The sequence below is a fragment of the Passer domesticus genome, chromosome 17 (genome assembly GCF_036417665.1).
Source record: "Passer domesticus isolate bPasDom1 chromosome 17, bPasDom1.hap1, whole genome shotgun sequence".
Classification (NCBI taxonomy): Eukaryota; Metazoa; Chordata; class Aves; order Passeriformes; family Passeridae; genus Passer; species Passer domesticus.
In genome coordinates this window covers 8,223,804-8,237,722 of record NC_087490.1, presented here as the reverse complement: position 1 = coordinate 8,237,722, position 13,919 = coordinate 8,223,804, and the positions used below count along the sequence as shown (strand labels likewise).

General features: G+C 42.3%; 1 protein-coding gene across 3 annotated transcripts in view; it reads right to left on the bottom strand.

The window, feature by feature from the left end:
* GALNT9 (polypeptide N-acetylgalactosaminyltransferase 9) overlaps positions 1-13,919 on the bottom strand; it is a 129,330-nt gene that overhangs the window by 50,885 nt on the left and 64,526 nt on the right. For 2 of the 3 annotated variants that reach the window (XM_064392127.1, XM_064392128.1), the window contains one exon: positions 12,088-12,205. In XM_064392127.1, coding sequence (XP_064248197.1) covers positions 12,088-12,205 — 118 coding nt within the window. Of the gene's footprint in view, positions 1-12,087; positions 12,206-12,839; positions 13,068-13,919 lie in introns of those variants that run through there. The other variant, XM_064392129.1, reaches the window with a different exon arrangement.

Genomic DNA, 13,919 nt, shown 5'->3' with positions numbered 1-13,919 from the left:
AGAAGCAAAACACACTGACCCTCAAGTTAAAAAATGGCCTGGGGAGGAGATGGGAAGGAGGAGGCAAGGTAAAGCAGGAAAGTTAATGGACTGATTCGGTTTATACCAGGTCTGGCTTAACACTGAGGGTGCTCACTGCAGAACACTGAGGGCTTGCCTCCATGATCCATTATCCACAACTCCCTCCCCTGCAGGGATGGGCCAGGTCCATTTCCAGCAGCTGGTACTACCACAGGTAGTTTCCAAACTGACTTTACCAAGTCTCCACCTCTTCTCTCAGGAGGTTCCTGGCAAACCTTGGTTTGACACAGAAACAGAGCCATGTCCCACTCTGCTGCCCTGCCCCAGATCAGAAAAATAACAAATATTATGAGTGGAAACAGGCAAGCACTTTTGTAGGAATGTAAAAAACATCCTTAATAATCTCTGCAGCCTTTTTGACTGAAGATCGTTAAACTCTCATGAGCAAATCCCTCCACATTTCATTTGGCATGTGTTCAAGAAGCCCCAATTCTAGCAATACTAATGCTTCTCTCTTATCTGTTTACTTCAACAGCATTTTTTTTTCTGCAGTTCCTAAGTCTGGCACAATAGTTCCCTGGCCCTCAAAATATAATCTTCATTCTCCTCCCTACTGCTTTGTAAACATTTTTTTTTTCTCTCTAATACCAGTAATCAGAAAAGCACACATTTTGAGGCTTGGAGACACCTGCCTGCATTGGCTAATCTTCGCAGAGCTCCTCTATGATTCTCAAAATCCTTCTTGCTAGGCAATTTGCTTCTTCTCACTCAGCACCAAGGCTGACCCTCCTTTCTGTCATACATCTCATTTTCTGTTCTTAACACCATCCTTAGCCTGTGTGTGCAGGATATCATCCATCTGGTGAACATCTTGTAATAGGAAAGGCCCTTCTTCTTCCCAGCCTTTTCTGTCTTGATCTCTGTCTACCCCACCTTATTTTTATATTAAAAAAGGCATTTTTATGCAAGTAAAAATCCCTTTTAGTAACTAACTCCTTCCATTCTAACACTACACTTGTATTGAAGATGTATCAGTTCATCAGAGCACCCAAATATTTTGGCACATAAACAACAGACTTGTAACACTCTCTTTTAGATCATATGTATGTTATTATGTGTATTAAAGGGACAATTTATGTACAAAACTGGTGGCTGTATATTTATAAGACAATGGAGCTGTGCAGAACATTCACAATGAAAATTTAAAATCCACTGAATTTAGACTCTGTTCTGCTTTCATTTTGTAAAATCGATTGAGGCAAACCCAAAGTTTCTCTCTTTAATTCTCTTGCTACAAAATATAGCACATCCATATCTGTCTGCTTTTGGAGAGAAAAATGCTTCTGCATTTGAAATTGTGCATTTCAGATTAACTGTACTATGAAGCTCAGTGTCTCAGCATAAATCCAAGTATTTCACAGAAGCCCTTGTGAGGAAGAATGGCCCAAAATGAGCACTAGTCCATGATCTCTACTTACACATAAACATGTATACACAGACTTGTATACACAAACACACAGATGAGTTATCAAGATGGGGAGACAGAATGTGTGCATGGTGCTGCAGAAAGAGGGCATGCTTAATTAAAGGATATCAGTAAAAGAACAAGCTGAAATGTCTGTGACAAAGTCTGGCTTTGTGATGTGTCTGATGTTGGAGAGGATTACAATATTCAATTGTAGATTTAGGAAAACTGAAAGTTCTTAGGTAGAGGTATAGGAAATAGGAGCAAATAACCCCCACCCTATCCTCAAATTATTTTCATGTGCTCATTTAGTAATCAACAAAAGACAAACACCTCTTATTAAAAATAAAATTAACTAGTGATTGGCACTGCTAATATTTATGCATAAGAGGGAAATGAAGCATCCCAGTTATGTTTTACAGGAAATTACAGAGAAAGAAAGCATGTACTCTGTGTTATGTGAATTTTTCTAAATAACAGCATTGGTTTCCAAGTAAAAAGAGCCTGCAAAGCCAAGGTCTGACACACAGAATTCAGTTGTGGCTTGACAGTGTTCAACACAGTATGACAACATTCCAAGAGACACTTCCAATGCCTTCTACTTCTGTTTTACTGTAGTTGGAGAGCTGCTTGCTGTTGGGGACCCAGAAGGCCTGAGCCCAGGCCATTTTCACAGCCCTGGAAGGGTGGGGAGGGCAGTGGTGGGACAGGCTCCAGAGCTCTCTTGCTTCACAAGGCACAGCAACCCAAACTCCTTCTGACAAAGGAAATCAATACCACAGCTGGAGATGTGCCCTGGCATGGCACAGAATCTCAAATGAACAAAAGGCCTCCTCCTGCCTGAAGATCACCCCCTGAGCACTGTATCAAAGCTCACCTCATTTAATGCAAGCATCTGCAGAGGGTATTTTCCCCTCCAGGCCTTCCACGTCCTTCTCTAACATTTACTGTTTGAGATCAGTAGTCTATACAATTTATCGCACCTGTCAAGGCTAATTTATTCATGCGATCTGGCAGTAATCAAAAAGACCGAGATCGATGTGCCAGCAAACCCTGACATTTATTCATATTTTAAAGTCCTATTTGACCTTGAACTGCAGCTAACTGGAGCTGAACTGTCAGCATCTCTCTGAGGCTCGGGGGGTCTGGCAGATCGGCGCCTCTTGGCTACAGGCACGATGTCAGGGCAGCAGCAGGAAGGGCTGAGCCACAGACAGAGGGTAGAGGATACAGCCCCATTCACAGCTCAGTGGTCACCGACCCACCAGCCAGCCCAGCACATGCACCAGTGCAGCTGATGCCTTAAGATTTTAGATTTTGTATTTTTCGAATCCTACACTGCATCAGTGCCTAGGTCTAAACTGCATAGAAAGTGTAGTTAATTGTCTTCACATTTTAGTTAGGCAAAACAATCTCTCTGGGGCTGTGATGCAAGGACACCTCACAACCTCGGGCCCTGAAAAGTACAGACAAAAGTGAATTGAGGAAGGAGCAAAATGGGGGAATATGACTTAATTACCTGAAGCTGTAATTGTAGGATTAATGCCTGATATGCAAATAGACCACACTTATATCTGAAAATCTTGTTACCATTTTCTATCCTGGGGGGAGCCTCTGCAAGGTTTTTTGGCTGCCCAGGGTGTATCCATTGAAGACCTTAGACAAACACCCACTTCATCCTCCTAACTCTGTGTAGCCTCTGTTCTAGGCAACCATTCCAAGGCATCACAGCTTGAGACTCCACAGTCCTGCAGTACAAGGGTTTGGGAGCCAATGGATTTCTTGATGAGGGATAAGAAGAGCGAGGGAAGGGAAGGAATATGACATGTGTGTGCACAGGCAGGATACTCCACGCTGTCCTCAGCTGCCAGACTGCCCCAAGGGCTGTTCTTGGCAAGTGGAGGGGAGGCAGAGACAGAAAATGACACCACCTCCCCTTCCTGGGGGATCAAGGACAGTGGTCCCTGGCCACAGAAGATGTATCAGAAACTCTGCAAGCCACCAGGAACCTGCCAGCACAACGTGGCAATACCAGCTGGAAACAGGAATAGGGAAAACAGATCTCAAGAAGATTGCTTTGAGTGTGCTTTGCACTCCTACTCAGACCCAGAACTTAGGACTCACTCATTTCTTCTGAAGTCCATCACCCTTGTCCTTTTTTCCCCTCAATCAGGCCCTAAAGGAGCACAGGAATTTCAAGTGCAGTGCTTACAATGTATGCAGGTGCTGTAATCTCCAGTAGTCATTTCAGATTTTGAATTCAGACCAATTAGTAGAGAAATACAATAAAGTTTATTTTATATTGTTTCAGCCTGTCTCTGCCATCAGATGACTCTCAGACATCCCATGGAGACATCTTGGAGCCTTCTGCCTCAGTTTCCCCTTGGTTAAATGAAACCAAACTCATTTACCTACTTCCTCAGAGCATGCCAGGAATTACAGACAGGACCTGCTCCCAGGCTATTGAGTCATTTGCTTTTCTTCTGATAGGAAGGTATTTGTGCAAATGACATTCTCTCAGAGACACAGCGGAAATCTAAGTGGCATTTTGGGTAGAAATATGCAGCTACAGTTTTACTTAAACACGTGAATAAATTATTTTATCACAGTCAAAACACTTGACTATGTGATATGCAGTTGCACCCAAAACAGATTTTGCAAATGGATTTTGTTGCTTCTCTGGGTTCTCCTTGGCTGCATTTCTCATGCTATAAATTCTGTATGTCATATTAAATCTGATTTTTCGATGAGATCTGCTTTTTCTAAGCCTAGAATACAAATAGAAATGACAGTTATGTCATTTTGTGTTTGTTTTCCCTCTCTTTTAAATAGCTAACACCTTTCCATTATGTTGAAAGAAAGCTACCAATGGAAAGCAATTGGCATTTTGACCAATGCTTTTGTGCACGTTAAATATATGTCTAACGCTGCTATGAAATCTAATCTGATATTCATGGAAGAGAAACAATGACATATGAGGATGCAGAGGGAATTTATCTATGTGAATCTAGCCTGGCTGCAGCACGCCAGCAGTGAAACTACACACAGAGCTGTGTTACAATAAACATGCTAATAAAGCATTTCAGCCAACCTGCTTGCCTATTTTTCCTCTGCAGAAAACAAAATTTAAGAGCATCATGAAATTTTGTGGCTATAAGTATTTTAATGAAGTTTTTTTCTGTCTCTGCTTGGCCAGATTAGGATCTGGTTCCCTGTTCTGGCTCCTCTAAGAGGAGGTGCCAGGTTTCACTCCTCTGGGAGCTCCTGGCGGGGAGAAGCACCCACTCACCTCTCACTGCTGGATAATCTGCTGCTGCCTTCTACACAAAATGCTCTTTCAAGCACAGTGTTAAGCTGCCTTTTTTCCATGTGTTACACACAATGCAGATAATGATAAATTTGGCACCAAGGAGTGGACCTTTATCCAACAACACAGCTACATGCATTAATCCTTCCCTGCTCCTGCTCCTCAGCTCAGAGGAACCTGTCACACAGGTCAGCTCAGCATGCTCTGCCTTATTCAGGTGACACCAGTGCAAGGCTAATTATTAGTCAGTTAGAGATTTCTTTAGCAGACCAAAAGAGGTACAGCAAGAAAATGTCACATCACCTCGCAAAGTCTTCCAGGCAGAATTAAAACTGAGCCAAGCAACCCTAGGCCCCACAACTCTTAACCCTACAAACCTACAGCTCTCAAAGATCAGCTCTGTTACCCTCATGCTCCCATGACAAAAAAACCTTCCACTTGCCAGTGGTGATGACTTAAATGTTTAACATCATAAATAATGGTGACCTGAACACTCCTGCAAGGGCAGCACCTCAGCTGTGCATTTAAATATCAACAACCCCACCTCCAGACCTGCACTCAGCCTGGAGGAGCTCAGCCCCAAGCTTGGAAAGCACTTTCCCAGATGAGCTCATTAGCCCTGGTCACTGCCAAGGGAAGCAGTCTGGGCTGTGACCCACACAGGACACTGCTCCAAGCCAGATCTTTGCTCCAGCTGCAGAAATCTGGGCTGAGAGGACTTCTCCCATCTTAAGAGCCTTTTATATTTCCTAGAGATTCCTGATTAAACCTCTTATCCCCCACAAAAAATGAGAACCAACTGGGGAGCTACTCAAAAAGTCAGTTAAGAAAGGAGCATCCCCTCTCTCTGGGAACAGCTGGTATTCTGGATCTTTCATATCTTGGGTTTTGGGTTTTTTTTGTGTGGAAAAAGGGTGCTTTCCACAGAACTGGTTTTTCTTTTCTTTTTTTTTTCCCCGAGTTCTGAGAGAGATTCAAAATGGTTACAGAAAAACACAAAGAAATCTTTTGCCAGGTGTGCTGGGACCAAGCTAAAGACTGACAGTTGGGCACCTCTGGGTACAAAACAGCCCAAGCCAAGCTTTCAGTAATCAGCATCAAAATTTAGATCTCTGCAGATCATTTGGAGTTCTGGACGAGCTGTTATTTTGCAACACAAAACATGTTGTATCAGAAAGTTTCTGAACAGCTGTAGCTCATCTCTAGTGTTTGGTTCAGACTCATCATTAGGCAAGTGAAACCTATTTCAATCTCAATTAACACTCTCCTCTTCATTTCCCCCCTCTCTCTCATTCAGTTCACACTTGCCTCTAAGGATGAACACATATTAGATTGAGATCAAACCTGCAGGAGAGGGGCTGAGAAGAAAGTGGCAAAGACTAAGGAACATTTTTTTTTTCCCTCAGTTCTTTTGCTGTTGATCTCTTTCTGAAATTTCCAGCCCTGTGCTTTGATAATGTCCTGGTACATGAAAGAGTTTGTAACATAAAATGTTACACTCGATGGAGCATGATGTGATACTGGAGCCAAATGGCCAGATGCTCTTTTCTGAGCCATTTCCAATGCTCCCACTTTAGAGAGTGTTTTTAAGGGTACTCACAAGCTCCAGTCCTGTAGTGTGCTGGCAATTTCATGCTAAAGCACCACTGGGCTGTGTTCTGATGAAACCATTGTTTCTCACACAAAGTTGAAGTTATCCTTCTTTTAATAAAAAGAAAAATAATGAAGAAAATAAGAAAGAAAATAAGAGGACAACATTATAGTTCAAAGAAATTGCAGACAGGTAGGGATTTGGGTTCTGTCCCCAAAACCAGGATGACACATCCCATTAAAAGTACAATTAAGACTATATTAATAATCTGGTCAGAGAAAAACCCAAGTACTCTTAACTTCATCAGAAGAGGCCCAGGGCCACGTTTTAGCTGTTTGGCTCTGCTTTACACTGTTTGCTTTACCTTTTACAGAGGAAACCCCCTGCTTTGAAATATGGCTGAGGTCAGACATTTGAACCTTGTCCCCAGTGCTGGTTATCCCTACAATCAGCCCATCCTCACCATCTCCCTGGATCTGTTTTGGGGTGGGGATCTGACCTCAGGGCTGGGATCAGGGTCCCTGGCACTGCTGACAGCTCTCTCCCAGGTGTGAGCACAGATATTGTCCTCTGCAGCCCATGGAGCTGGCCAATGCACACTTTGGCCATGGGCAACCCCCAGTGGTGACTCTGGGTGGTTTTTGGTGGCTCTGAGTGGTTTTGGACACTCCAGGGTTCAGCAGGCTGGGGTTTAACACCTGCAGGGGCTCCTTCCCTTGTCACAAAGTCTGTCTCCATTTCCAGAACTGCTGGACACAAATGCCAAGCCTGACCCCATCCTGCCTGAATCTGTGGAGCTCCAGTGGAATGAGGAGATGCTGAGCCCTTGGATGTGCTGAGGACCTGCCCCATCACTTATGCTCATCAGCACAGAGCCAGCTGCTCCAGTCCCTGCTCTGAAAAGGGAAGGGAGCTGGGAATTCATGGAGTCCAGGCACCACGACTTCAATCCTTTTGTGATTTCTTCATGCCTGGCTCCACAAGCTTAGCATTCCTTTAACTTAGGAAATGCTTAATAAACTGCTAAATTAAGCTGGAGATGGAAAAAGGGGACACCTTGACTTACACACTTTATCTGGAGACCTGGGAGATTTATCACTGAGATCTTTGCAGCCTAAGCACTGGGGCAACTTCCAATAGCAGATTACATCACTTACCAGGATTTTGCTTAGGCACTGTAGAACTGCTCAGAAACATTTTAATAGCATTTAACTTCATGCTGAAAATGCTGATTTATTGCACTCCAGTGTGAATAGGCATGTCTAAGGACAGAGCACACTACTTTTTCAGATGTCAGCAACTGTGGGGTTTTGTTAACATAGTTCAAGTGATTAAACGTCTTTGAACTAAAAGGCTTTAAGACTTTTAAGTCAAAACTGAATTAATTTATACTAAAAATTACAGCTTGGGAAAGGTCCAAATAAAAATGAAGTATTTGCAGATTCACCATAATAAGACACTTTGATTAACCTCTATTTTTTGTGCAATTTTCACTTATATTTTACCACAGCACATGTGAAAAAATGCTGGAATTTTGAGTAACTCACCAGAACTGAGTTTCTATTTAGCTCCAAGACTAGGGACCTGGCCTCATGAATCACGCAGAGCAAAAAGCATTGTCCAGAATTCAGAATTAAAGTTTGCTATACATAAACCTTGTGACATTTTTATTACAGCATACCAGTCTGGAATCTGCATTTAAAACACTGACTGCTCAAAGGAATCTAAATCTCTTTAGCTAAAGGTAATAAAATGAGGTCAAAAATTCACTACTCAACAATCTACCATTAGCATTTCTGCTCAGAAAAAATGTAGTTCATCTATTTTTAAAGAAAGTAAAGGTAGGGCATATAACAGAAGTTTGGAAAGTATAATGATGTGCTTGTGCATGGAAGTCCATTAGGAAACGAGCTTCATTTCCTCATCAAGAAAAAAAAATCATCTGCATCATGATTTTTTTTTACAGTACACACAGTACCTGTGTAAGCCAGAAGTGGGACTGCATTTCTGTTTACACAACCCTTGGTTTCAGCTTGGCCTCCATCACCAACTAAGCCACAACAGCAGAGAGCACACAGGGTCTGAGCTGGATCCTGGCTGGGATCAGCTCTTTTCAGTCCTGAGGAGCTCTGTGCTCCCACACACGTTCCACTGACAGTGCCACAAAAGTGACCAAAGTCACCTGGGACAACCTGCTGGTGCTCACTCAGTGCCACTGAGAATAAAGCAGCCTGATGCTGGCCATAAAAGAAAAGGACTTTTGTTTGTAGTTATCAATGTGGCAACATATTTTTAAAAAAATTTCATTTTTTTGGATTCTTAATGGCGGAAACAGAACTTAATTTCTGCTGCAGTATCCTTTAAAATAAATGCTTGATCTCTTTCCACCCACTATTACAGCTGATGGGCAAAAAGTAAAAAGAACAGCAATTCATTCACCTTATCACTGGAGCACCAGAGGAAGAGAGGGATCCTTAGTGCAATGATTAATGACTCACTATAAAAAGATGCATCATAAACTGCTTGTATTAGGTTAAATCATAAACTAGGCTTTTAATGTTTATATGATCCCTTTCTAAATAATTAAGTGTGTCTGTAGCTCCCACTAGGAATGGAACTCACAGGATGCTTGCAAAGCATGCAGTTTCTTACAGGGTCATAATTTGGGACCCTCACTTAAAGGGATCCCTGTCTGCCTCCACATTCAAGCACTGCTTCACTTTCTCTTCCTATTGGGACTTCTCTCTGTACTTACTACAGGTCAGAGAGACCATTTGATGCTCAGGAGCAGCAAAGATGATCTACCCTGAATTTAGAGTGTCTTCTTCAGCCTGTGCTCATGAAGGGCAGCTCATCCACAGAGGAGGCAGCCAAGACTGGATGCTGTAATTTCCTGTGTTTAGGTGCTAATAATAACTCCCATCAGCTTCAGTAGCTGGTTGGAGAACAGTGAGAGAATAGCAACATTTGTCCTAACAGTCCCCCAATTTATCCACCTTGTGGTGAAACTGCCACCTTTGAAAAGTACAGTACAAGGTGACATTGTGTAAGTGTCCATCCATTTCCTCTCTATCACAAGCCTGCAAATGTGTCCATCTCCCTTTTATTTCCCAGAACAGCTGGTGCTTTTTCTCAACCAAACCAGAATCTCCCTCTCTTGGCAAACAGACATGGGCTTCAGTGTGAAGTCACCTCATCAGGAGAATGTTGCAGCTCTAACCACCATTATTTACTCAAAAAATAATAGGAGTTTAAAAAAGAGCTGCAGAGCCCTAAATACTTCCAATAGGCATAGCAGGCAGCCCCAGTCTGTTGCTGCACTTCTTATTCATGCTCAGTACAGAAAATCACATAGGTTAATGATTTAAATATTTCCATCTATGGAATTTAGAAAAGGGCAAAGCCAAGAGTGGAATACCCAAGATCAGGATTTTTTAATAAACAATAGATTTCATGGGAATTAGCTGGGTTATCAAACAGTATCCTCCCAAATCAGCTCATTAGTTTCACTGAGTTTCCCTATTTCACTTTATTAAAACAATTTAAACAAGGGTTCACTAGATGCAATGTAATCTATTTCAGACACTCCAAGCCTAATCCCTTTTCTCTTAGCAGTTACATGATAATAGTTTTAAAAAAAGTTGAAAAGGATTATTGTTACAGCTATTTCAGATAGGGACTGTTTTCAGCCAAGCATGGGCCACCACTTTCCCTACATCTTATTGTTTATTATTATATTAATTTTTGTCCTTTACTTATTCATTCATGTATTCCTTCCTTTTTCCATCTTTCATTGCTTCACACAAGCAGTCACACTTGGTCAACAGATCCCTCTGCCAGGTGGGGAGAGGCACCAAATATCCCTGCATGGGTCACTGCACCAGGCCTTAGGAAAGAAGTGATTTTTTGCAATTTACTTGGAGGTTCTGGAGTTAAAAAAACCCCAACTTGATAAATTCACAGTGGTTTTATAAATAGCCTAGAGAGAAGGGAGAAGGTTCCTGTGCATTTTCACACTGTTAGTTTCTGACAGCTCTGAAAGACTCACAGGAGGGGATCGCACATAGGATTTGCAAATTAGGAGGCAGACACTGTATATTACTTACCAGGCTGGAAACACAGAGTAACAGACCTGTGCTATGGACACATAGCTTATTTCACAACAAACTCATACTCTTGTATTTTCATAAAACCTTTACAAACAGCAGGGATAGCATTTCTCATAGGGCAAAAAAAGCCCCCAACCAAAATAAAACCCAAAGAAAAAGAGCTGGTTTCTAGATCCAAGCTTTCTGCAGGCTTTAACAGGTTCCCTATCCCTGAAAGCCCATCCTCACTCACCTCAAATCCTTGTCTCTTCAAGCAAGTGCCATTTCATAATCCTATTAAAACCTTTGCCTCTGTTTACCAGGAGCTCTAATCGTACTCAGCAAGTTCTCCTGGCCTAAGGAAGAGCGACAGCTTTCAGATTTCTTAGGAGGCTTATTCATCAACCACGCCAGAGTTTTGCCAGAGTGTTCAATCTATTCTGGGAGCAGCCATGTGGAAAAAGCTTCAAACAGCTCAAAGCCCTGCACAATGATAAAGGAAAGCTCACACAATCCTGGTAATAGCCTGACCCTCTTAAGGAAAATTGGATGATTTGTGGTAGCAGTTTTTCTGTCCCCTATGTGAATTCTGAACCTTAAAGTATAAGCAGTGTATTCACACAGTCCCATTACAAACCCCATCCCTCTTGCAATGCTGGAATAACAAATACACACCCATATGTGAAAATAAACTCTTGCTGCAGTGACCTTCCTCCTCAGTCCAATGGTGTGAAGGAGTTTGTAGCCATTTTAGAAAAAAAGAAGAGCCAGATAAAGAATGGACTAATTTGGTGTTCAGTGTTTCACCACGAGCAGAATATATGCTTTAATGAGCACATTACATGCACCAGGGACATGTTACTGGGAAGCAGGGGATAAAGAGTAAAGGGGAAATAATTAAATAGTCAGCTTTATAATGAGGAAACCCTGTTCATGCAACATTAAGTGGCCTCATTTCCAAATGCTAAGGAAAGACATGTTCCTTAGGCTTCAGGAGGACTTGCTAGCAAGCACCACCTTGAAACCAAGGACAAGAGATCATCCAAGGATGGTATCAAACCTCCTTTAGGTCCAGGCCACAGGGACTGGTATTCCAAGGTCATCTGTCCACACTTCACACTGACCTGTCCAACAGGACTGAATACCTGCACCCTGTATTCTTCTTCTACAAGGAGGATCCTTAGAGTTGTAAAATATTCCAACATTCATAATGTGTGTATGATGAACATCACAACTGACTTCTACCAGCCTGGCCTCAGTTTTCTGTAGGTGTTGCATCTGTCAGAGCACAAATGTACAACCTCAGCTAAGGGCAATGAGCACATGGAGACTTAGAGTGGCTCTTTGCACCAGGAAAGACACTGGGAAAGGGGAAAACCTTTCTCTTTGGGTTCAGACACTAACAGGATGAGCCAATAAAGCATATTCCTGACTGTTATCAGTTCTCTGAAGGCCCAAAAAGCCAGGAGCATTCATTTACTGGCACTGTCACTTGCAGATAGTGCTGCAGCATCAACTACTCCAGCAAAAGAGCCCATCAGTCAGACAGCAACTCTGCTGGGCCACAAGCTCCCCAGAACTCTTTGCACATGCACAAAGGCTCTTTGTTACTCACTCTCATGCCTAACTCGATGTTTTCACCCCCATAGACCTCCATGCCAGGGTCCAGCAGGCCAATCTCACCAAAATACTCTCGGTCCACCACAAAAGAGCATCCAATCATGGCTGGTGTCCTGCACAGAGAGATCAAAGCAAAAAAATTAAGCCATTGATTAGCTATTATAAACCCCAGCTCATAACAAATGCATACAGATTAAACAGTTCTCAGTCTTCAAGTTTACATTCTGAATTTACCCATTAGCATCAATCACACGGCACTTCATGTATGCAAGAAATTCCAGTACTTCTCTATTTGGAGCCATAATTTCTGCAGATTTTCTGTTGAATGATTCTCTAGTTAGAAGTGGTCTCAAAGCTCTACAAAAACCACACAGGGTCCTGGATACTCCTGGCTGGGCACTTCCATCCTCTGCTGATTCATGTATTCATCCACCATGATCTTTGCATTTATAAATTCAAGTTATTTGATAAAATGCATCCTCCTGATTATACTTCCCAGAGCCAAGCCTGGAAACAGATTTGCTTAAAAAAGCTGAGAGCTCTCCTGTGCACAGAATGAGACGTATCCTATATACATCTTGATTTCACATCTTGTACCACTGAAAAGCATATCTTTGGCTAACAAGGAATAAATTTGGTCTTGGAACTAAAATGAAAGAAGGACACAACCAAGGTAAGAAATTCCAGTACCTTTGCAATGAAATAAGCCTTGGAGGGAATATTTAAGGTATATTTTTAAAGTTTTACCTATGATAAAAGAGAGAAGGAGATGGGAGGGAGAAACACACACCACTTTCTTCATCTTCCTTTTCATGTAGTCAAAACTAAACACAGTCTTCACTGGATCAAGGCATCACTGCTTTGCAAAACTAAGATGCCATTTGGGCTTAGACTCATTCTTTTTCCAGCCCTGTCTCCCCCACAGAAACCCTCAGGAGGCAGCTCCTTACAGCAGTAGGATGCTCCCTTGAGGAGTTCTCCTCCCTTTCTAATGAGGAATGGCACTGCCAGGCTTTGCAGACTGCCCTCAGGTGCTGGAATCTCTCTCTCTGGGGGATGGATTGCTGCAGCTGTAGGCTCTGTCCATTAAGACCCTGAGTTGTTAATTGAACGGGGGCGGGAAATACATTTCAGATGAAACTGCTACAATAATCATCATTCACAAACCAATGCCACTGAGGACTGTCTTTGCAACTCCATCTCTCCCTTCTAGGGTTTATTTCTTCTCATTATATATATTCAAATATAGACTTCACAAGCTTTCACAGATTTTTCAGTAAAACAAAAGTTCTCAGGAGTGAGCAACAACAGCAGAACAATGACAGAAAGAGCCACATCCAGCTTTTATAATTTTATACCGTGTCACACTAACATATGACACTTTTCAAAAAATGTGCTTGAATTAAGCTCAAGGCCCCCACTTGGCATTAGAACTGGGTTGTTCCAGTACCTGAAATGCACTGGTACATCCACCAGCTTTAGTGCAGTGCAGCAGACTTATCTTGAAAGCTGGAAATGGCCACATGAGCAAAGCAGCTGTGGTAGCTCATCTTTCCCCCTGCTCACTGCCCAAGAGAAGGAGAGGTGAGTGCCCCCAGTACTTCACAGCTTCAGAGCACAAGATATTAACCTGCTTTTATATAAACAACCTTTGCCCTCAATCATGCACTCTCTAGTAAAACAGAGACACTTCTAGAAGGAGAAAGCAGCAATTAGAAGTGTACTGTTTTTTACCACCACCTCAAAGGTGTTGTGAAACTTAATTGATCTGTGGAATATTCTTTGACACAATGGAGGATGTTATAAGGATTAATTATAATCAACAGC